This window comes from Salmo trutta, chromosome 24 (assembly GCF_901001165.1).
Source record: "Salmo trutta chromosome 24, fSalTru1.1, whole genome shotgun sequence".
NCBI lineage: Eukaryota > Metazoa > Chordata > Actinopteri > Salmoniformes > Salmonidae > Salmo > Salmo trutta.
Genome location: NC_042980.1, coordinates 17,972,673 through 17,997,996, shown reverse-complemented (window position 1 = coordinate 17,997,996; position 25,324 = coordinate 17,972,673). Strand labels below are relative to the sequence as shown.

The window sequence follows — 25,324 nt, the reverse complement described above, 5'->3', positions numbered from 1 at the left end:
TTTAAAACAGAATACTGTGATACCTTTGATGATGCCTTTCTCCTGTAGAGTCTTCATAGAAGGCCGTCTTGAGATGAACTTTTTGAGTCTGTTCTTCACCCCATTCTTATCAGCACTGTCCGACATGCTGTAGGTGAGCTTGGAAGACTTGAAAACTTGTCAGGAACACACAGACACACGGTTAAATGGCAACAAGTGAAAGGGAAAGCTAGGGTGTTTAAATGTGTCTCTAGAAAGGCTCAGTAGGCCTATATGCCTTTACAATGTTCAACCAGGGAAGTGGAGGTGGATAGCATGGTTCCCCTCATCTCTCTACCTGACCCTCGCTAATTCCCCTCTCTCTCTATCTCTCTCGTTAAAGTCCCACTGTTATTTATTAATTAGGCATCCTTCCAGGGGTCTCTCCCATGGCTGTCTTTTTCTATTATTCATTCCAATTGAACTTCTCCATGTCTAGAGGAATTCCCTGCAGTTTTTTAAAGTCCGGGTCCTGCTTGTCATTCTAAAAAAAATGAACACTGCTCCTCCCAAATGAATCAAATGACCTATTTTGTCTACGGACTAGCTTTGCCATACAAGAAACAAGTTGAATATATTTATTATATTACAGTTGGGTAAGACAGTTGCAAAGCAAATAATATTGTTGTCAGGTGATTGTATATAATTTCCTGAAAACATACAGTAGGACCTACAGTGGAAAAAAGCTATCCATGTTGCTCTCCAGTTTGTGTAAAGTACTGTCTTTTTCATGGGCATAAATTCACATGAACATAGCCAGAATCATACCCATAATGAAAGGTTCAAGTAGCTGAATAGAAGAGACTGGATCTTGGCCTCTATGTCCCTGGCCCCTAATTAGAGATTTTAATATGCTCATCCAACATCAATATATTCGTCTCGCAGCGCTTAAGGTGATGAGATTGATTTGAACCAATGACAGGGATTAACATAATTGCTACTTGACATACGATGACATAATGTTAATTAGCATGTTCTTGTGTCATGTTCCTACAAGAGCCATAATTGAAATCAACAGTCCCACACACATTTTGGGCATATAAAAAGAAAACACAAAAAGTGCCACTAAAAATCAGGAAAGCTGTCAGACCTTATCACGTTGGTGGGTAAGGGAAATGAGCACACATACATTATGCAAATGTTGAGCAACCGTTTCCCTGGAAAAGTTATGTTTTGAGCAATTAAATCCCTACAGTAGCACAGATAAGAGACAACTTTTAATCAGCATACCTCAGAGTTCCAGATTGTACTAACACGTCACGAAGTGTTTTGATTAGCAACTGTAGTAGAACTATAGACGTTGGAGACAACTTACTGAGTGAGCGTCTGTGTTCAGGTTCCTTTGTGCAGGGGGAATCAGGTGCAGGTTTTGGCAGTGACAGTGTCTTGCTAGGCAACCCATGTCTGGGTAGGTACTCTGTGCTGTTTGCTCTCTGTATGCCAGGCTTGCCAAAGGCCTGTCCTCCAGCTCCTTTAGACTACATCAGAAAGGAAGTTACAACCTTTCAGAGTCCAAGGTAACTGGTTGCATACAGTAACTCATTATTATCTGTCATTATTCAGTGAAGCAGGTCTATGCGATTATCTGCACTACGTGGAACATACAATTATATGTTTGACCTGATACATAGTCAATGATTTATGGAATTGTCTTACTTTCATTTCGAGAAGCATGTTATGACTAAGCAATATTCTGAATGATTTAGTCATAATTTCAATATCCAAAATCATAAACACTTCAGAAATGTTGAACTTCAGATACACCGTCTGTAAGAAACAGGAAACTGCTTACCAAGTTGTCAGCTGTGCTTTTAATAGCATCATGCCATTTACATATTGTGGGGTAATTGTCAGCCTGGAGAAGGAACTCACTGCCAGAGCTGGTTGTTATCTGGAACGGAGAATGTTCAAATTGACCTCAATAAAGGTACAACAACAAACAGGCCTTTACCTAATGCATTCCCGTGAAGCGGGGCATAATACATATCGAATAGCAAAGGTTAGAATTCATAATACCCTAAACTAACAATCAATATTTACATGTTCATATCATTTTAATGACACCTACTGATCCACATGAGTTTGTAAGACTATGCTCACTCCAGCATCAGCAGACTTTGCACTTGATACTCATTCCCTTGGTCTGTTGAGTCTTTTCAGCTATGTGCCTGTTAATATGTGTGCTCTCTGTGTTTGACAAGAAGCTCACGTTGTGCAGTGTGTGTGTGTGTGTGTGTGTGTGTGTGTGTGTGTGTGTGTGTGTGTGTGTGTGTGTGTGTGTGTGTGTGTGTGTGTGTGTGTGCGCGCGCCAAAAGAAGAGACAAATGCAGACTGTATTCTCAGAGGGGAAAACATAATTAGTGTGATACTTGTCATCTTAATATCAGGCCTGTTCTGCATCTCTGCAACAGTGTAGTAACAGCATTTGGCGCCGTCAAACAGAATAACTGTACTGTTAGTAAAAGTCTTTGAGAAACCCTGACATCAAGGTCAGCATTGTCAAGTGTGGTTGATATTACAGCTGATTAAATTTTGCTCATGTTTTGTAACAAAAATGGTAAAAATAACATAAAAGGAGACAAAATGGTATTTCATACCATACATAATGAAGAAACTTATTTTCGCATGTTATCTTCCTAAATTAGTTAAAATGTTGACAATTGTTCATCATTCATCTATGTGTTAATTTCTTAGAGGAAGTGTTTTTACCGTATGGAGTTTGGGATGTGAGTAACCTTTCCCCCTTCGTATATTAATATCTCTTTAATCCAGCATGAAAAGCCAGACCAGACTGTAATTATTTTTGTCACACGAAACCTTTTAACAAATTCTGAGGAGGAAATTTCATATTTTATCAACAACTATGCTTACAAAGTCACTCGTAGCCTTGGGGAGTAGCATCTCACATCTTGCTGTCCCAATATTCCACTCATGCAATCATGGTTACCCTACATGGACCTTCAAAGTTTGGGACTATTGTGGAGCTGACTTTTGTGACTTCCTTACAAAGCGTCAGGAGCAGTTAAGCAGCATGCTTTTGTGATGCCAGATAAAAACAGAGAATGGTTAGGGGCACAATCCTTGTCAGAGTGAGTTTGCCATCCCTCCTTTCTTGGGTTACAAGCATCTGAACAAGCATGTTTGCTCTGGAACATTGTTTTTCCTGGAGGCTTCCCCAGGACGTGTCAGTAATAGGCTCTGCAATCACGCTGCAATGTGGGGGACAGGTTACGAGGAGGCTCACTGGTGAATCTGAAAGTGCTCTCAAAACAGTCACAAACACACAAACCTTGGGCTCTGAGGATCTATTTTCTGTTCTCTAACATAAAGTATGTGTAATCAGATACACAAACATAAAAAATGCATACAGGAACCTGTGTAAAAAATGTTCAACCATTACCATGTACAGTACTGTATATCCTATAAATAACAACACAGATCGGTTGTGTTGGTATCACCTCTTCTCTCCATGATTAACTGGAACATAATGGACTTGGATAGGTTGTTTTATAACCCAAGTTAGATGTATTTGCATGAATTTTGCATTAGTTACAGTCTGTTCCTCTTATAAATGTTAGATGGTGGACACACTGAACTCCCTCTCTATTCCCACAGGTGACTGATCTAGCTACCTTCAACTGGGATGACTGTATGCATTGATGTTTCATTTTGCCATTCACAGCCCCTCATAATTGTATAATTTGGCAGAAATGATTTACGCCAGTATGTCAGAGCTCTAGAATCATAGTACGAGTTGATTTGAAGAATGAGTAAAGCAACCTTTCACGTACATTATTAATATCAATGGGAGATTTGCAAAGATTTTTAAGTTATGTGCCTGGATGTCAACTTCAAATCACAAGCCTAAAATCCTAGGCCTTGAAAGAGGAAACCAATATTAGTGACTGTTTATTAACTGGTCCCTGCAACTTGGAATCTCTGTTGAAATCCAATGTGTCCATATCATGGTGAAGCTAGCCTACAATCCTCTTCATATTGGGGTTTAAGACTCAGGATTTATCATGTAGTCCATGGGATCCTCATACAGAAAAGCATCCTGAACATTACGTCCTTTTTCTTCTCCTGTCATCTTGGAAACAGAACCCTATTGAAATGTCTGGCTTACACCAAAGTATATCTGACTTCCTGATAAGGCAGACTCTTCCCTCTGAAGTTTAATCAAAAATTGAGAGCAAACTGCTTAAAAAATATATCTTTTTTTAGGAGCATCTTAAAGATGCATTTAAGATTATCTGAAGCAGCGCAGAGAAATGACAGCGGACGCTTGGTGTCTATTCATTCAGTTAATCAAAAATGGAGATAAGCTCCTTCAACTAAATATGGCCCTACCCAGTCTCCATGTTCACATGTCAACTGTCCTAATCTGAGCCAGCACAAAGGTACAGTGTGTAGGGCACCGCCTCTCAGGCTCATATTGAGCTGTAGGTTCGTTGGGACGACGCAAACTCCTTAATATGCCATGATATTAATCCTGACGTGCACAGGCCTCTTGAACTAAGAGTTGGTGATTTTAATTAGAATGGTCATTTTATTCTCAGGCAAATGTTTGCTGGAGATGCTAATGTATGTGAAAGCAGATAGATCCCCCAAAGGCCCTTCATATCAACATGCTAGCTATAGTCCAAATGGAACACTACAGACAATGTAGGAGGTGCAGGCTAATGCAACACTCACATCCAGGTCTCCACAGTCAAACAAAACAATAGGCAAACATATGAATTAATAAAGAAGGACAATGGGAAATCAAAATGTAATTATATAGTTTATACCACTGATTAACATTGTTCTTTATAACCAACAGACCAATAGTTGGTCATTCATAGACTGTTATGAAATGTGAGGTATTATAGGAGATAATCAGCTTTGACAATGCAATGGAAATGCATTGTAAAATGACTGCATATAAAGGGTATGACTTGACTTCTATTCAGGGAATATATTCAGCTCATTGCCACTATATAAAAACAAAAGTCAAAAGTTTTATGTGTATTTTTAAGAAGTGAAATTCAGTTATAGTAACCAGTGCAAAGTAGTGTTTTGCTTTTAGAAATGAAAAAGAATATGAAATAAATCTATTTTTTTCATCACATTTCTTAATAAAGAGGGTGTTGAATTTCTGGGCTTTATTTTGACTGGATCCATTAATATTTAAATATGCACAGCGGAGCAGAGAGGAGAGTGCCATTTGTGCCTTTACATTTGCATGTGGCTCTTAAATTAAACATTAATTGTGGTTCTTCATAAAGGAACAATGCAATGTTGAAGCATTCTACTTTGCCAAGTTAATTATTTCCAATTTGCAACAAAATATCTGTAGATGTGTCAAAACTGCGATGATAATCACAGAAAGAAAAGTTCTTAGAAAAACAGTGGAAACAGTGTGAAATTAAAGAGTATCTAAAGTGTTGGATGCTTTTTATTTAGGTCTGACCTGAGCAGAATGTTAATCCTGCAATGTACTGCTGAGTTATCTTAGGCCAAGGCAACAGTTGTCATAAGAATGTTCTATCATTTGCAGAAAATGTAATAAATCTCCACAATTTATAACCCACAAATTGCTCACTGCTCTTCTCTTTGCTCCATGACCTGAACTCATCCCAGATGCTCAATCTTGGTGGCTCACATTTGTCCACATAAGAAAGGTATAACATTTAATACTGTGTGATGCATGTCTGGCTAGAATTAAGTCATGTGGTTTAACTGAAGTTCATTTCTAAGTTGTAATCTCCAAGGCAATCTGCTGTTGGGGGTTTAAATCCTTCCACCGTACTGGCGATTAACATACTATATACTTTCACTGTTTCTCTGAAGAACCAAATTAATGCCCACTTCAATGTAAGCAGCTTTGAGGAAGAAGGGCCACACCACAAATACCTTTTCTACGCTCTGGGACTACCAGAGAGAGACTGTCATTTTAACGGATTAAGTCCTCATCTCAAGTCTCCAGAGACCCACTTCAGAGGGAGCATTACGAAGGTAACTTACAACTACGCAATCAACGTAACGCAATGATGATGCAATTTAATAAACTATTATGTTTTCCACTTGTTTCCCTTCTTTGAATAAGAACACTGTGTTCCAGTGACAGAATGGATAAAAGCCTTTTTAAAACAAAGGGGGGGGGGGGGTTGCGTGCGAGAAAGGACCAGCTGAGAGAATGACATGGGGAACCTGACTACGTCTTGTAGGGGTCAGGCCTTAGATGACGGCTAGTGTTTCACAAGGTGACATTCTGTGTTAATCTGGGACTATTGCCAGCTGCCTTGCGACTCCGTTGTCATAAAGTATCTGTGTTTAAGGGTTACAGGGAAGAATCTTTCAAACGCTCTCATTGTTTTTTTGTTTTTTTACATGGTTTGTGGAGAAAGAGACAAGATATAAAAATCACAGTGCCACTTTACTTCACAGCTTAGAATAAATGTGTAATAACTTAGTAATAAAGTGGTGCTGTAACTACCCTTATTCCGAGCTGGGAGTAATGTGCTATCCATATGTATAAAAATACAACGTATGATGGTACTCTACCAGACCACAGAGTGACAAACGGACAGGCCTTCCTCTCATAACAAACAAAACACATTACCATTATGTGAATAGATTGATATACAATAATCTTACGACCCCATTTGAAGCCCTAAGATTTTGCCATCCTCCAGGGCCAATTAGCCATAACACTTATCACAAAGTCACTCCGAAGCATATCAATCCGTGCGCATGGCCGTGAGGTACAGTGTGAAACGGCAGTTGTGATAACACTGTTAAAGAGCTCCAGACTCCCGCAGCTCTGACACCACGGAGACATGCATCGCTACAATATGGTGCATGTCTTAGTGGTGCGGTCTCTACCCTCCAGCCAGAAGGACAAGAAATGACAAGACAACAAGAGGGAGGTGGATGAAGAAATAGCAGGGGAGAATGAAATGCAAGGATATGCTCATTATATAAAATGTGATTGCTCAAAATCAAACAAAATGTGGTATTATTCATTCATTGATCTGGATATTGCTATTATGGTCCAACTAACCTTTCCATTAACATTCTAGTATAGGCTGTATTTTAAATAAACTAAGCTACTTGTTGTTGGCCGATGCCTACTGTCATCAACGCTATGGAAGTTAGGAGCTTCTTTTGGGGTGTAGCCCTTTCCTGCAGTCAAATGACCAAATCACCCTCTAGTGGGTTCATGGGTGGAATGTTATTAATACTTTTCATAATTTCATAACTAATAAACATGAAAACAAAAAAATACGCAGAAAATACGGTGTTTCTATGTGAAACGGTTTTGTTATATTTCAGTCTTCTGTGATGTATATAAAGTGTAATATTTGGATAAACTCCAAATTAAATACATTCAACTCTATATCTGACATGGTACAGGTGTCTTCTTTTTCCCCCCCATAATCATGTCTGTGAGGTATATACTTTTGTTTCAAAGTAGATTTGCTTAAGACTACCAAGAAACACTCTGTGTGACCCTGATTTAGCCCACTGCAGTAAAAGGTTAACCGCAGGTCAATCTCCTAGACCTCACCAAAGTAGTGTTGGCTAGTACAAGCACAGTCTGTGTCTGTGAGAGGTTACCTCTATTTGTGTGTGATGTGATGTGGGATCCATTTTGGGAGCGAGCCACTCCTATTCACAATCGTAATCACGGCTGGTCATCAAGAAGCAATCAGGCACCGTGAGCTTTAAGACAGATGGCATTAAAGTAGTCAGGTCAGCAGCTTTGGACGATTACATCCTGGGATCAGGGGACCAGTAGGCACTGGATAAATCCTACTCCTACTGTACAAACTATAACCTGCTCTGACTATCTACTGTACTGATCTTTCAGTTGCTTTAAATAGTAAATACATTCATTTACATCGATCTGGTCCAGCTTTTTTGATTTACTCCACTCAAGATACAGCTCCTACACTTCAGGGCCTGACTGATGCATAATGATGTGGAGGTGTTTAGTATTTCTGTGTTGGTGTAACAAGGGCCAAGCCAGTTGTAAAAGTCAATGCCTTTCATCTGACTGAACTTTAGAAAGGTTGAGGCTCATACAGAAATCCGAAGATCAAAAACTGTGCTAACCTCAATGAACTTCTTCCGAAAAAATTAGGATGACATCCTGCCAGTTTAATTCACCTTTAACACTCAGAAGGACGCTTCCTGAAGTGATTATGGGCCTTTCGCAAGAATATTAAACTTTCCTGTTGATTAGTCAAGACAAAGCAATGTTTTTAGAGTGGTGGCAGGTTAAAGCTCCTCCACTAAAATGGACTCATTATTTTCTAGCCCTGGGCTCTATTTCATCATCTTAGTTGTTTCTGTCTTCTCTCCATGGTTGTTGTTGAAGTCTGTTTTTCCACATCGTGACTATGAGAACGATGTTTGTCAGAGCAGAGAGGGTACAGGGGGCTCACAGCGAGAGTCGCCCAAAACTCCAAAGAATCAATTAGTGATGAGAGAAGGATGCTGGTGTTGACGTCTCTGTAGCAGCGGCCAGTGGTTAAAACCAGACGCCTTTGACACTACACTACTTTTTGTCTCTCTTTCTTCTGGTGGAGTTGATGCAATTTGGACTTTTCTGCTCCTTTTGTTATTTGCTTTTAACTCACTCAAGCCAGACTCAAACACTTAAATATGCAGAAAGGCATGAAAAATGCATGACCACTTATTCAAAGTTGTGCTCCTTTTCATTTGTTGAGCTATGTCAGAGATATTTCTAGTTTTATTAGCCTCGTGGGATAGTTTTTGAGCCGTTAGTCCTTTTCAAACAGACTATCTGCTTTCATCAATGCTGACAATAGTTTTTTTTTTAAACTAATAATGTTGAAATTCTTATGAATTGCTTTTGGTTATAAAGACAGTGTGCCAGGTATTTCCATTCAGTCTTCTGAAACAGACATTTTGACATATTATTTTTAGTATATTATTTTGGGGGTGCTTATATTTGTCCTGTTAAACACAAGTTTGTAATGGAAATGTGTTTTTTGCATATCCCAACCCCCTGAAACCCCCGCAGGGAGTAGGGTCACAGTCACCATTGAACAGCACCGCTGAGGCAATTAGGGTTAAGTGCCTTGCTCAGCTACAGATTTTTTTATATATATTTATTATCTTGTCAGCTCCGGTCCTCGAACCAGCAACCTTTCAGTTACTGGCCCAACACTCTAACCTCAATGCTACCTGCCACCCCTGGTATGACAGCTCAATATAGGTAGACTGCAGTTTGGAATACAGAGTTCTGCTCATTGTGTCTGACTTTGATCGGACAATGTTAGCCTTATATAGCCTTATATATGGTCTGGTTTATGGTTGCCCAAGCTAAAGTATGTCCTCTCCTCATGTCCCTTTTCTGCATCATGTCCCCTCCTACCTCTATGCTTCTTTAAATGTTTTTTTTTTATCACAGTACAAATAGTGAAGTTTAAACAATCTCTGTTCTTCAGTGAACCTTTTTGTATGTTTATACAATCTTATGTATCATAAGGCAGCTGTGTGACGAACAATGACATATCTCATATTGCAGTCAAAAATGTGTATTTCCTGTCAACCCTCATGCGATGTTTAACCTGAGACTGATACAGACGCAGAAGTGACTTACTCTCAGCCTCAAAACAACCACATCACAATTGACCACAGTTTTCTCTGGTTTCTAACTATGTTTGTGTATGCATTCTTTCCGTGAGCATGGCACAAGATATGGGGGTCCCTCAGGTGTCAAAGGAATCCAAATACAAAGACCAGAGCTCCCTCCTTGTTTCTGCAAGGTTACGTTTCACTTTGTCAACCCTGGCTGTGTAACTGATAGCCTGATAAAAATGTAGCAGACATGAACCTTGCATTGTTTTAAGAATTTCATATGTAGAGACCAAGTGAAGGTTAATCACAGTGTCTCACTAAGCTGAAGTGTGGAGTAACCTTGAAGGAAAACAAAGTCCCTCCTTCCTTAAGCTCCTGGTAGGGCAATACTGAATCATGAAGAACAATGTCAATCTATTCATAAACATAAATTATGATATTGGTGAGTGAAGAGATAACGGGAAGGGTGAGTAACAGACTTGTGTCAAGTCTAAAAAGAAGCCTGCAGCTGAATAAATACTGTGGGTGACAATGGCCTCAGTTAACACCCTCCTCCCATTCCCATCCTCTTTCCCCTGCTTGTGGAATATGGAAGACCTTTGTGTCACCAACCTTGTCACTCCTCCACAACGACAAAAAGAATGAAAAAAAGTGAATAAATAAACCGTGTAGATGAATAACATGAACACCTATTTCTGAACCATTTCCATCAACAACATTTTCTAACACTTTTACTATTCCTTCAGCTGCCCTCGAGCCAAACCAGAGCTCTCTTCTAACCATGTTAATCCCCTTGCAGGACCCCCATAAAGTGATTGAACCACTTCCTCAGTCGATCACACATTCACTAAACTTTCAACTATATAGATAAGAAAAACATACTTTTTTTTCAGGCGGGCATTGCCTTAATGAGTCAGTTTCAGCTCTCCTCTATCATTTTACCCATGACTTCCTCTAGAAAGAGCAGGTTGGCTGCTTCCTGCCTGCCAAGCAGCCATGTCGCTGATCTGAAAAGCTACTGTGGGGAAAAACAGCTGGTGAGCACTGAGGTCTTAGAAAGTCAACGCTGACTGACTGAGAGGCACATTTCTCAGGGTCATGACCCTGTGATCTTTGGCTGGGTAGCCTGTTAATGACAACACTGTCCAGGGAGGACGCTTCCTTACTGGAAGGTTCACAGAGAATGATAGTGATAGAGAGCTGAGTGGAAAATAAGGTTTGATTGCAGAATTGATTGAACTGAGGCTCCTTGTCATATTTGGACATTGGATTTGAAGCGCATTCAATCGATATATCTTGTGCATTTGAAATGTTGGATTTGGAAGAAATACACTGAAATACACTGAGTGTACAAAACATTAGGAACACCTGATATTTTCATGACATAGACCGCTCAGGGGAATCCAGGTGAAAGCTATGATCCCTTACTGATGTCACCTGTTAAATCCACTTCAATCAGTGTAGATGGAGGGGAGGAGACAGGATAAAGAAGGATTTTCAAGCCTTGAGACAATTGAGACATGGACATTGTGTATGTGTGCCATTCAGAGGGGGAATGGGCAAGACAAAATATTTAAGTGCCTTTAAATGGAGTATGGTAGTAGGTGCCAAGCACATCGGTTTGTGTCAAGAACTGTAACGCTGCTGGGTTTTTCACACTCAACAGTATCCCGTGTGTATCAAGAATGATCCACCACCCAAAGGACATCTAGCCAACTTGACACAACTGTGGGAAGCATGGGATTCAACATGGGCCAGCATCCCTGTCGAACACTTTCGACACCTTGTAGAGAGTCAATGGCCCAACGAATTGAGGCTGTTCTGAGGGCAAAAAGAGGTGCAACTTAATATTAGGAAGGTGTTCCTAATGTTTTGTACATTCAGTGGATATACTGATGCCATCAATGAAGGTTTAAAGTTGAGAGTCACATTTATGTCTGCAACCACTGGGTACTTTGCAGGAAATTTTAATTACTCCATATCAAATCTAGTGAATGGCCTTTTGAGATCACCATTTGCAATAGTGCCAAACTCATCAAGTCAGTAAACCGGCCCTTAGTTTACATGGTTCAATAGAGCAATTATGTTGTCATCGTCCTTGAATTATCTTAGAAATTGGGATCTATCTGGAAGTCAGAGATATGGGGAGCGGAGATACTGTATAAGCGGGCGAACAAAACAAAAATGTCTATTATATTTTTGTAATCGTATCTACCCATCTGACAGGCATATCTTTGTGAGGTATTTCTTCGATTATTGTATAAATCAGTCTCTGGAATGGTGCGAAATTAAAAGTAACTTTCCGTACTAATTTTATCTGTAATCCTAGTGTTGATTGACAATGTTGTCAGAACTCAGAATAGCTTTGCGTCGGCATTACACACACTTTTCTGTCCACAGCACTTGGATTATTTAAGATTATGGTGTAATTCCCATTTTAATCTTCACTGCATTAAGATTTTGAGGCTGAAATACTGTGCGGAAGAGTAGCGACCGGCAGCGATGAAGTGTCTTAAGCGTCTGATGAGATCGTGAAATCTGCTCTCATCCTCTTCCTTTTCTCCCGCTTATCACAGCATTTTTTTTCTCATGAAAACTTGTGCTGCCACCGCCAATGAATTGATCATCAGTTTGCTTTGCTGGCTTAAGCTTTTACCAAAGAGTATCTTGAAAAGGCAATAAGACGATAGTACTGTGAAGTTCAAAGGTCTAATTCCCTAAACTAAAGGCCATTGGGTCTGAGGAGACAAGATGTTGGCTTAACATCACCTTCAAGTGCAATCTGACTCCATTGAAATATCTTCTCTGAACAGGTGGTTGAAGCAACGAAAAATAATTTATGAAAATTGATCAAATATTTTAAGTTGAGTCTATTATATACTGAAATTATCAAGGAAAGAGTGCATCTGAGAACATCCCATCATCAACAACAAAAACAGACAATTTGCAGGCTGCTTAGTCTTGTTGTGAACTTACTTGATCCTTGTCTTTACGCAGAAACAAAATGGCCGTACCTGAACCACGTTCCTCCGGCTGGACCTCTCTGTTGTCCATTCAACCACGGCCCCACAGAGATCCACCCCATCAGGGCTGCATCCAGGTTTCTACAGACATATAAGAGGCAGAGTGGAGAGGTGTTTAGTGAATAAAGGTTACTATACTGAACAAAAATATAAACACAACATGTGAAGTGTTGGTCCCATGTTTCATGAGCTGAAATAAAAGATCCCACCAAAATCTTATTTCTCTCAAATTTTGTGATCAAATTTGTTTACATCCCAGTTAGTGAGCATTTCTCCTTTGCCAAGATAATCCAACCACCTGATCATTACACAGGTGCACTTTGTGCTGGGGACAATAAAATGGCACTCTAAAATGTGCAGTTTTGTCACACAACACAATGCCACAGATGTCTCAAGTTTTGAGGGAGCTTGCAAATGGCATGCTGACTGCAGGAATGTCCTCCAGAGCTCTTTCCAGAGAATTGAATGCTCATTTCTCTGCCATAAGCCAAAAGTCATTTTAGAGAATTGAGCAGTACGTCCAACCGGCCTCACAACTGCAAACTAAGTGTAACCACGCCAGCCCAGGACCTCCACATCTGGCTTCTTCACCTGCGGGATCATCTGAGACCAGCTACCCGGACATCTGATGAAACTGTGGGTTTGCAAAACTGAAGAATTTCTGCACAAACTGTCAGAAACCGCCTCAGGGAAGCTCAGCTGCTGCGTGCTCATCGTCCTCACCAGGGTCTTGACCTGAATGCTGTTCGGCGTTGTAACCAACTTCAGTGGCCGAAGACTCACCTTCGATGGCCACTGGCATGCTGGAGAAGTGTGCTCTTCAGATTAATCACGTTTTCAACTGGCAGATGGCGTGTATGGCGTCGTGTGGGCGAGCGGTTTGCTGATGTCAACGTTGTGAACAGAGTGCCCCATGGTGGCAGTGGGGTTATGGTATGGGCAGGCATAAGTTACAGACAACAAAAACAATGACATGTCAATTTGATTGCACAGAGATACCGTGATGAGTTCCTGAGGCCCATTGTTGTGCCATTCATCTGCCACCATCACCTCATGTTTCAGCATGATAATGCACAGCCCCATGTCGCAAGGATCTGTACACAATTCCTGGAAGCTGAAAATGTTCCATGTCGACCATGGCCTGCATACTCACCAGACATATCAACCATTGAGCAAATTTGGGATGCTCTGGATCGACGTGTACGACAGCATGTTCCAGTTCCCACCCATACTCAGCAACTTCACACAGCCATTAAAGAGGAATGGGACAACATTACACAGGCCATAATCAACAGCTCTATGTGAAGGAGATGTGTCGCACTGCATGAGGCAAATGGTGGTCACACCAGATACTGACTAGTTTTCTGATCCACGCCCCTACCTTTTTTTAAGGTATCTGTGACCAAAATATGCATATCTGTATTCCCAGTCATGAGAAATCCACAGATTAGGGCCTTATGAATTTATTTCAACTGACTTATTTCATTTTATGAACTGTAACTTCTTTGAAATTGTTGTGTGTTGTGTTTATATTTTTGTTCATTGTAGTTTCACTGCTGTGTTTGTGAATGGGACTCCTAAATGTATCATAGTTGTGCAGTAAATATCAAAATCAATGTTTAATGAGGGCCGCTTTCTCTATAATGGACAGATATTTGATAGAAATCACGATAAATAAACAAAAGGAAGTGCTCTACCCAAATATCAGATTTTACCCTTTTGCTATAGCACTTTTTCATATTCATTACGCTGTAAACTGAGAAATGTACATGTGCTGTAATTCTCTATCATTCAAACCTTTAATATCTTATTCATATCCTCTATGGAATTAAAGAAGCGGTGTGTAACCGTATCAAAATAAGAACGGTATAATTTTCAGACAAAGAGAATGTGATTTAGAAAATGTAGCTTTTTTAAAGAAGAACTAATCAGTGTTAAAGGCATGGGAACTCATTTAGATATAATTTCCCTTTATTGTGGTCTCAGACGAGGGAAATCATGGGTAAATTATAGTGAGATGCTGTAGAAAATTAAGATGATAAGGACATTCTACAACAGTATTACAATGTAGTATCACAATACATTGTAAACACCATAAATCAGAATGAAATCAAGCCATCTTGGGCCTTGATTTGCTCACTGAGATCCCACATGCCCAGCCTGGAATAAACTGAACCTTGACGACTCAATTAACTACCTTGGCTGACAGGTACACTATTGGATAAATTAGGTGATATTTGATTTATAGTACCTGCCTCAGACAGAGTAAACTACATGTGTTTAAGTTGGATGATGTATAATACTGCCCATTCTTGTTTCTACTGAATAAATAACTCTCCTTACAGAATGATGTACACATTGCAGGTGTATATTTAGACCCAAACCTAAATACTGCCCACAGCGACCAAATGATAACACAAGAGATTAATAAGCTGTTTATTCTACTCTGAAACAAAGATAAACTAAATTATCAAATGAACACACACACACACACAAACCACCACCACCACCCCAAACACACACAACCACCCTCCACTGTACCAACTATTTCCATCGGAAAGGGGGGGAGATATGTCAATCTATGTGGAAGTGGAAATGTCTCTCTCGCCCATAATGAACTATTGGACGGGGAGAGTCTGACAGACCGTTGCCCTGGTGGGGCTCAGTAAGGGAGAGGGCTTTGATTAAGTCCTTGGAGCTTCATTAAAAAGCATGGCAAGCTCATTTTAGAGACTCCCCCCAACCACCCCTTCTCTCGCTCTCTCTCTGCCAGTCACCAGTTTCTCTCTGTCTCGCTCCACCTCTCCCCCTCTCTCTCTCTCTCTCTCTCTCTCAGAACCACATCAGGGCAGGGTGGATTAAAGTCACATACTATACACACATAGACAGACACACATGCACACACACACACACACACACACACACACACACACACAAACACAAACACACACACACATATGCAGTCCACTTCACAAGGGGGTAAACAGTTCCTCAGTGCTTTTTGATGGGGTGAGCTCCAGTCCTTGGGATCAAAGCCAAAGTTAATTTGCCAGTTTGAGAAATCAGAAAATGAAAAGAAAACGCTTCATTTCTGGCATCAAATTAAAATGCACATAGCGTGTGTTCACTCAACATTTGCACTCATAATGCTAATAGGCAATCCCTCAGAAGGTTGATTTGAGGCTGTAATTGAACATTGACCCCTCGTATTCAGCAGGTTACCAACCTATTGATGTCACTTTTTTACTTTACTGAACTGTCACTTTTAACTTTACTGTGTGTGTGTGTGTGTGTGTGTGTGTGTGTGTGTGTGTGTGTGTGTGTGTGTGTGTGTGTGTGTGTGTGTGTGTGTGTGTGTGTGTGTGTGTGTTGTAAAAACCTACCAAATTCGTCAGGGCTTCTTGCTTGCTGTCTTTATAAAACAGAAGTGTATCAGTCTCCAGGACTACCCAAGTTGAAGCCCAGTTCTTCCTCAGTTTTTTGCCTCCATCTGATATTTTGGCTTTATTCAAATATTCACCTTTCAAAACAACCTGAAATGCATGATATAACATTTAGCCTTTAACATATATTAAACCAATTAAATATTAAAATAAAACACATGCTATTTTATCGATATAAACAAAATAAATATACCTATTTTAATAAGTAAAATAGGCCTGCTGAGTTAAAAGCATAGAAACATATTTATAGTGAATAATACTTAAAAGTTAGACTTATAGAAATAGTCTAATAGCCAGTAGCAACCACATAGCAACAAAGTATAATAAACCAAATACATTCCTTCCCATATGTTGCCATACAAACAGTTATTTATGATGACCTGTCATACTCACAAGAGTCTCTGCAGCTCCAGCTCCACCAATGTTATGCTGAGACTGGTTCCTCCGGTGCCGAGCGATCTACAGAAACAGAAAAGCAGAAAAATATATTGAAGAGGAGCCGATTCCCCTGACTGTTTCAAATCAGAGCTGTTGCTTGATTGTGGCCATATTGTTTTAGCTAGTAAAATCGGTTCAGTGAAATTAAAGGCGTACAGGTACTGCTAAGAGTCCATGTATTCCATGCAGTAAAGATTATGCAATATACTGCACACAGAGCATGGTTACGTGTGAATGTATCATCAATGTACTAACATATACAACGTCTATATCATACAAGACTATACAGTCTCTGATAGGAATGTGTATGGAAACACAGTGGGGTTTAATGAGATGAGACCTCGCACTGTGACAACAGATTACCAACGCACACAACCCAGTGCTAACCAAAATCAGACCATGAGAATTCAGATTAATATCACAGCAATGTAAACACTCATTCCAAAAGATAAACATGGACACAAATACAGCAAGATTATTGATAGTGTCATTTGACAAATCCATTCTCAACTGCATGTATTTCAGTATTGTAGTAATAGAGAAGCAGCAAAAGCAGTACTAGGTATAGCTATAGTAAAGGTAGCTTAGAAGAGGTTGAGGTTATACATAGTTGAACAAGAGTTCTGCGATATCCACACCCTTTACTATGGAAACACAGCTCACAGAATGTATCGTTTGGTAGTCAGTTTTATCCTTCAGCACAGTGCTGGCCTGCCCTCTACTGTTCAAAGGATAGGCCTACCCCGGCACGCCGAACCCCTAGAGAGTCCAATATTCATTATGATTGGGTCCTGCTATATTCTCTCATTAATCACAGTGTAACAGGGTGGAGCTGGTACAGCTGGTTTTAACACACTTACTTCCATACATTGGAGGAGGTCAAGAAAGCATTTCTCTGCTCTCTGGTAACATATCTAATACATGGGAGTAAACAAATAATGTTTATTTTGATGTCTGTTAGATGAGACCCTCTGTGTAATGAATGTAATGACATGAAAAGAACATCTGTAATACGAACAACATTCTGGAACACTGATGCAATGTTAAAGCAACACTAACGTTCCGTGTTCCGTGTTCTGTGTTCTGAGTTGTGTTTGTTCCGAGTTGTTAATGACCATGTTTGTAGTCCGTAGGAACTGGTTCATTATCTCCAGTAGCCTTTGCATCGCTGTCCTCTGGACAAACTGTATTATTGCAGTATAAGACGTCTCACAAACAAGTATCATCTGCATAATTAGCAAACAAGCAACCCAACAAAAGCCCAGACGTGGCCTCACGGCAGTGATCATCTGAATAATTCAGTTTGCTGTCAATTACTAATAAACCCTATGAAGGTTTACAATACAACTGTGTGTGTTAAGCAATCTAAACAGACGGATTGAAGGTCAATGGCCTGTTGTAAACACATCTAATACTATTTTGTATCTGAAATTTTGCAGATGAACATTCCAGCCAACAGACAGATGTATTGTATGATACGATGCATGAACCATGCTAAACAGAGGTGTCAGCCAGCCCCTCCACCAGCTTATGAAAAATATTCAATGGTTGGGGTTATGTCCAGGTCATTGTCAACATGGTAGCTACATTATTCCAAATATGCAACACCAGATTGCTCATTTTGTAAATGCATCATCTGTTTTATCTTTACCCTGATTTTCCCACAGGGAAGTGCTCAGAGTCAAACAGAGATCAGCTCAATTAAGCTAATGATAATCACCTAATGCGCGACAACAGTTTATAAACAATATAATCATAATTACTGGAATTTATATAAGCACAGTTCACCAAATGGCTAACAATATTCAATAAGCCTCTAAAATCGGTATTATCCGGCTGATAGGTGTGTGTGTGTGTGTACGCCTGCACTGAGTGTACAAACATAAGGAACACCTCATCTTTCCATGACATAGACTGACCAGGTCTTGGTCTGGATGTATGATCCATTACTGATGTCATCTGTTTAATCCACTTCAATCAGTGTAGATGAAGGAGAGGAGACAGGTTAAAGAAGGATTTTTAAGCCTTGAGTCAATTGAGAGATGGATTGTGAGACAATTGTGTATGTGTGCCATTCAGAGGGTGAATGGGCAAGACAAAATATTTAAATGCCTTTGAACGGGGAATGGTAGTAGGTGTCAGGCGAACCAGTTTGAGTGAGTCAACTGTCAAGAACTGCAACGCTGCTGGATTTTTTCACGCTCAACAGTTTCCCTTGTGTATCAAGAATGCTCCACCACCCAAAGAACATCCAGACCAAGGCAGGCCGGCGGTCGAAAACAGGTAATTGACGAAAGAGGACAAAGGAGGCTGACACAAATTGTGCAGAGCAACAGATGAACTGCAGTTAGTCAACTGACAGTCCAGTACAACATTGGTGTCCAAAGAACCATAAAATAATGCGTAACTCGTTTCAACTTAACACAAATGGGGTATGACAGCCGACGACCTTACAAAGTTCCACTTCTTTTAGCAACAAAACAAAAAACTGCGGTTGCAGTGGGCTAAGGAACGAAAACACTGGACACTGGAGAATGTGAAAAACATTGCCTGGTCTGATGAATCCTGGTTCCTGCTGTTTCACACTGATGGGAGGACTAGGGTATGCAGATAACCACATGAGTACAAGCATCTAACATGCTGTGTGTCAACATTGCAGGCTGATGTAGGTGCAGGGATGGCACACATTGGGCCTCTTGATGAAAGTGGAGCAACGTTTGAATGCCACAGGCTATCTAAACATCATTGCCAATCAAGTGTATCCCTTCATGACAACAGTATATTTTTAAAACAGGATAATGACCCTAGGATAGGACTGTCCAGGAATATCAATCCAATTGAGCATCTGTGGGATGAGATGGAATGAGCTATTCGGAGTAGAGATCCACTACCAGCCAACTTGACACAACTATGGGAAGCATTGGAGTCTTTCAGTACCTTGGAGAGTCCATGCACCTACAAATTGAGGCTGTTCTGAGGGCTAAAAGGGGTTCAACTCAAGATTAGGAATGTGTTCCTAATGTTTTGTACACTCAGTGTATACTCACAGGTTTGGGAGGCAGGTCAGGATCCTGCAGGACCATGGACTTGGTTTGACTCAGGCGTTCCCCGCTGCTCTGAGAGCTCTTGATGCGCATCTGGACTGTACCTTGTGCTGCTCCGGTCAACTGGTGGGGCAGAATCAGAGGTGGCTGTTTCCCTACATTCTGAAGATTGGTGATTCTGGTCAAAAGGAGATGAAAACATAAGTGGATGTTAAGATCAGAATATTGATGAAAAAAACAAGTATTATCCAATTGATAAGATTTCTTATAAATCAATGGATGTAAAATAACCTACATACTGAAGAAGGCTATTAAGTCAAAATGTCTGTGTATGCTATCCTGATGCAGTAAAAAAATAATACCTTTTTGAAAATGAAGTATGCTTCATGCAACATCTTTTTGAGGGCCCAAACAAACTTTTGGGAAAGCATGATGGTCCTCCTTTGATTCAAATATTGATAAATAATAAGTAGTGTCCAACTGATAAGATTTCTAATAATTAAATGGATGTAGAACACTTCATGGAATGCCGTTAAAAGTGCTGTTTTTGCTTTTGGTGTCACGTCCTGACCAGTAAAAGGGGTTATTTGTCATTGTGGTTTGGTCAGGGTGTGGCAGGGGGTGTTTGTTTTGTGTGTTTCGGTGTTTTTGGTTTATGTTCTTTGTTATCTATTTCTATGTGTTTATCTAGCTTTTCTATTTCTATGTGAGTTTTGGCAATGACCTCCAATTAGAGGCAGCTGGTGGTTGTTGTCTCTAATTGGAGGCCATATTTAGTTGTGTTTGTTTTCACTTGTGTTTTCTTTAATAAAATAAGATGAGCACTTTACCCGCTGCGTTTTGGTCCACTCCTTACGACGTCTATGACGTTTGGGAGTGCATTAATTCATTTGGTTTAGCTGTGACGTTCAGGAGATGAGGAACATTTAGGGGCAGACGGTTCTAGAAGTCTGGTCTAAGCTTGAGGACTTTAACTTTCCTTCCTGTAATGGTTGCCTCATCAAAGCATTGCAAAACATCCCTCTTGCTGTAATGTGTCTTTCGATGAGCAGGAAAAAACTCAGTCTGCTTATTTAAGGATTCTCACAAATCTACCCACTGACAAAAATCTATGTTAAATCTAAACAATGATCATGTAAATACTAAGGCACATCCAGCCAATGTCATAAAATATTTTGGTGTTTTTTTTTTCTTTTTTTTTTTACCAAATGTGTGTTATATACTGATGTTTATTTGAAAAGTTGCAGTGTCTCACAACAGGAAGCAAATCTAAAACTCCCTCCCCAAAAAACAGATTCAGAAATCATCCAAAGTACTTAATGTTTGCATAGAGCCTAACATCTCTTCTTCTTACTGATTACCACATTAAGAATGCAGTAAATAATGATGGCCATGTGATACAAATCGTCATATTTCTGGTAAAGACTTGTGCAGAAATGTCAATTGACAGACAGGATAATGAATGCGGTTTCAAAAAGTTCAAAAAGTTACCTTAGCAATGTAAAAAAAAAGAGACACAAATTCTCTATATTTTTTGAATTCACACTTGTTCAACAGCAAATCTACGGTATCCTGTGGCATCTAGCATGTCCTGTTTTAACTGCACGTAGACAGGGCATTCATAAACAACATCTACCATTTTATAATGATTCTGGACTATAATGCTAAAAAATAACGGATATTCCTCACGTGTCAACAACTTTCCACCTATCAGCCAAGTCCAGTAAGGACACAGGCCACTGACACCATTGCCCAGGTGTTACATCTCTTTAAGTCACCAATGGCCCCCACTAAACCCCAAATACTCTTAAAAGCAAGGAAACAGCAATGACAGCATCTTTCAATTTTCAAACCCAAACCCACAAGAATGGTGTCTTTCTTACCTCGTCCCCGCCATGCCTCTATCAAATCAATCTGCCACAGATCACAAAAAGAGAGAAAGAGTGCAAGTCTTCCTTTTAGAGGAAGTAGGTTTCATCACGTGTTGTAGTCAAACCATGTCTTTCACTGCTGCTCTACAGTTGATGTGAACATCTGTTATATGTCGCAGGCTCAGGTCCCCACTTCCTGAAGGGTGCTACTTGCACAGAAATAGTCTGACTGAAACTTGCTTTAATTTCAAAAGTGAATACACATTACTAACGCATGTACAGTAGATGTGAGATCTGACCATCACACAATCTGAGAACAGGGTCGATCAGAATTATCTCCCTCCAGTAGCAGAGAGTTGGTGTACGAGACAACAACTTGTGTGGTTTTCCACTTCTCCTTTTTGGCCTGTTTTTAGTAACAGCTTGTTTCAAACATGTCCCTTGCCCAAAGTGTAGTTTGAAAGTTAGTTGTGCATGCCTTGTGGTAAGTTTCACTGCAGTTAATGTTGTCCTAACTTAAATTCTATTTGGTTACAGTGATTTTTATAGTTTGCATCAATAAAAAAAGTGGTCATATGAAGCAGATGCTAAACTACAGGACTGTTTTGCTATCACAGACTGGAACATGTTCCGGGATTATTCCGATGGCATTTAGGAGTACACCACATCAGTCATTGGCTTTATCAATAAGTGCATCGAGGACGTCGTCCCCCAGTGACTGTACGTACATACCCCAACCAGAAGCCATGGATTACAGGCGACATTCGCACTGAGCTAAAGGGTAGAGCTGCCGCTTTCAAGGTGGTGCGGGACTCTAACCCGGAAGCTTACAAGAAATCCTGCTATGCCATGCAATGAATCATCAACCAGGCAAAGATCAATACAGGGCTAAGATTGAATCATACTACACTGGCTCTGACGCTCGTCTTATGTGGCAGGGCTTGCAAACTATTACAGACTACAAAGGGAAGCACATCCACAAGCTGCCCAGTAACACGAGCCTACCAGACGAGCTAAATCACTTCTATGCTTGCTTCGAGGCAAGCAACACTGAGGCATGCATGAGAGCATCAACTGTTCCAGACGACTGTGTGATCACGCTCTCCGTAGCCGACGTGAGTAAGACCTTTAAACCGGTCCACATACACAAGGCTGCGGGGCCAGAAGGATTACTTAATCCCAGGTATTCCTTAAAGAGGTGGGGTTTCAGGTGTCTCCGGAAGGTGGTGATTGACTCCACTGTCCTGGCGTCGTGAGAGAGCTTGTTCCACCATTGGGGTGCCAGAGCAGCGAACAGTTTTGACTGGGCTGAGCGGGAACTGTGCTTCCTCAGAGGTAGGGAGGCGAGCAGGCTAGAGGTGGATGAACGCAGTGCCCTTCTTTGGGTGTAGGGACTGATCAGAGCCTGAAGGTACGGAGGTGCCATTCCCCTCACAGCTCCGTAGGCAAGCACCATGGTCTTGTAGCAGATGCGAGCTTCAACTGGAAGCCAGTGGAGTGTGCGGAGGAGCAGGGTGACGTGAGAGAACTTGGGAAGGTTGAACACCAGACGGGCTGCGGTGTTCTGGATGAGTTGTAGGGGTTTGATGGCACAGGCAGGGAGCCCCGCCAACAGCGAGTTGCAGTAATCCAGACGGGAGATGACAAGTGCCTGGATTAGGACGTGCGCCGCTTCCTGTGTGAGGCAGGGTCGTACTCCCCCTCCGGTACTCCCTGTTCACCCACGACTGCATGGCCAGGCACGACTCCAACACCATCATTAAGTTTGCAGACGACACACCAGTGGTAGGCCTGATCACCGACAACGACGAGACAGCCTATAGGGAAGCGGTCAAAGACCTGGCGGGGTGGGGCCAGAATAACAACCTATCCCTTAACGTAACCAGGACTAAGGAGATGATTGTGGACTACAAGAAAAGGAGGACCGAGCACGACCCCATTCTCATCGACAGGGCTGTAGTGGAGCAGGTTGAGAGCTTTAAGTTCCTTGGTGTCCACATCAACAACAAACTAGAATGGTCCAAGCACACCAAGACAGTCGTGAAGAAGGTACGACAAAGCCTATTCCCCCTCAGGAAACTAAAAAGATTTGGCATGGGTCCTCAGATTCTCAAAAGGCTCTACAGCTGCAACATCGAGAGCATCCTGACTGGTTGCATCACTGCCTGGTACGGCAATTGCTTGGCTACTGACCGCAGGGCACTACAGAGGGTAGTGCGAACGGCCCAGTATATCACTGGGGCTAAGCTGCCTGCCATCCAGGACCTCTACACCAGGCGGTGTCAGAGGAAGGCCCTAAAAGACCCCAGTCACCCCAGTCATAGACTGTTCTCTCCTACTGCATGGCAAGCGGTATCGGAGTGCCAAGTGTAGGACAAAAAGGCTTCTCAACAGTTTTTACCCCCAAGCCATAAGACTCCTGAACAGGTAATCAAATGGCTACCCGGACTATTTGCATTGTGTGCCCCCCCCCCCCCCCCCCCCCCGACCCCTCTTTTTACGCTGCTGCTACTCTCTGTTTATCATATATGCATAGTCACTTTAACTATACATTCATGTACATACTACCTCAATTGGGCCGACCAACCAGTGCTCCCGCACATTGGCTAACCGGGCTATCTGCATTGTGTCCCACCCACCACCCGCCAACCCCTCTTTTTACGCTACTGCTACTCTCTGTTCATCATATATGCATAGTCACTTTAACCATATCTACATGTACATACTACCTCAATCAGCCTGACTAACCGGTGTCTGTATGTAGCCTCACTACTTTTAAAGCCTTGCTACTGTATATAGCCTGTCTTTTTACTGTTGTTTTATTTCTTTACCTACCTATTGTTCACCTAATACCTTTTTTGCACTATTGGTTAGAGCCTGTACGTAAGCATTTCACTGTAAGGTCTACAGCTGTTGTATTAGGCGCATGTGACAAATACAATTTGATTTGATTCGATTTGTTTTTGCAAGGGACCAGCATACTTCCATTACCAAAATGTAGATATACACTGAGTTCACAAAACATTAAGAACACCTTCCTAATATTGAGTTACACCCTGCTCTTTTGTCTTGCTCATTCACCCTCTGAATGGCAGGCACACACAATCCATCTCTCAATTGACTCAAGGCTTAAAAATCCTTCTTTAACCTGTCTCCCCCTTCATCTAAACTGATTGAAGTGAATTTAACAGGTGACATCAATAAGGGATCATAGCTTTCACCTGGATTCACCTGGTCAGTCTATGTCACGGAAAGAGCAGGTGTCCTTAATGTTTTGTACACTCAGTTCACAATATGAATGGTATACACTTTATATCAAGATATATACCATAAGATTTAAAACTAATGTTGTAACATTATCAATAAGCTTTGTTTGTTGATGACATTGGTTGAACCAAGATTTTACATCATTTTGGGGTTTTCCTGTGGTCTGGGGGAATTCACCCAAAGAAGGTGGATAAATAAAGATGTCTTACTGAGGTTGTTAACAATTGAAAGTAATGTGTCATAGTTTCAGTCTGCTTAAGCAAGGGGTGGCTCTCCAATAGACACCAATAGGATAGCAGCTGGGTTTGGTCTGCTTAGTTCATTGACTGTATGAACCAGAAAAAATGAACGTGTAGAATGTCTCTCTTCTTCATCCTTCTCGGATTGACCTTAACAACACTCCTGAGAGATGTCAGCTTGGTTCTTTACAATGAGGACACGCTGTCAGTTTAATTTGAATGTACAATTCAAAATGTGGTCTTCATGGGCGCTATCCTTGGTCAAATTATACCAAAAACAATAACCTATAAATGTTTTAAACGGCATAACGTTTTAGAATAGACCATGAGGAAAGTGTACAATAGTCTATAAACTATGACTTTCCCATTTACTTCCAGAAGATGGGG

General features: G+C 40.9%; 1 protein-coding gene across 2 annotated transcripts in view; it reads right to left on the bottom strand.

Annotated features, from left to right (window-relative positions):
- The window catches only part of LOC115160841 (rho GTPase-activating protein 15), a 50,614-nt gene extending 29,035 nt beyond the window's left edge, over positions 1-21,579 (bottom strand). For both annotated transcript variants that reach the window (XR_003869125.1, XM_029711315.1), the window contains exons 1-8: positions 21,444-21,579; positions 19,564-19,738; positions 16,472-16,537; positions 16,019-16,168; positions 12,627-12,716; positions 1,811-1,909; positions 1,334-1,496; positions 24-155 (exon numbers count right to left, since the gene is read on the bottom strand). Coding sequence is in view for 1 of the 2 variants with exons in the window: in XM_029711315.1 (XP_029567175.1) it covers positions 24-155; positions 1,334-1,496; positions 1,811-1,909; positions 12,627-12,716; positions 16,019-16,168; positions 16,472-16,537; positions 19,564-19,738; positions 21,444-21,457 (889 nt within the window). In the remaining variant the exon portion in view is untranslated. The remainder of the gene's footprint in view (positions 1-23; positions 156-1,333; positions 1,497-1,810; positions 1,910-12,626; positions 12,717-16,018; positions 16,169-16,471; positions 16,538-19,563; positions 19,739-21,443) is intronic.
- Positions 21,580-25,324: the final 3,745 nt, after the last annotated feature.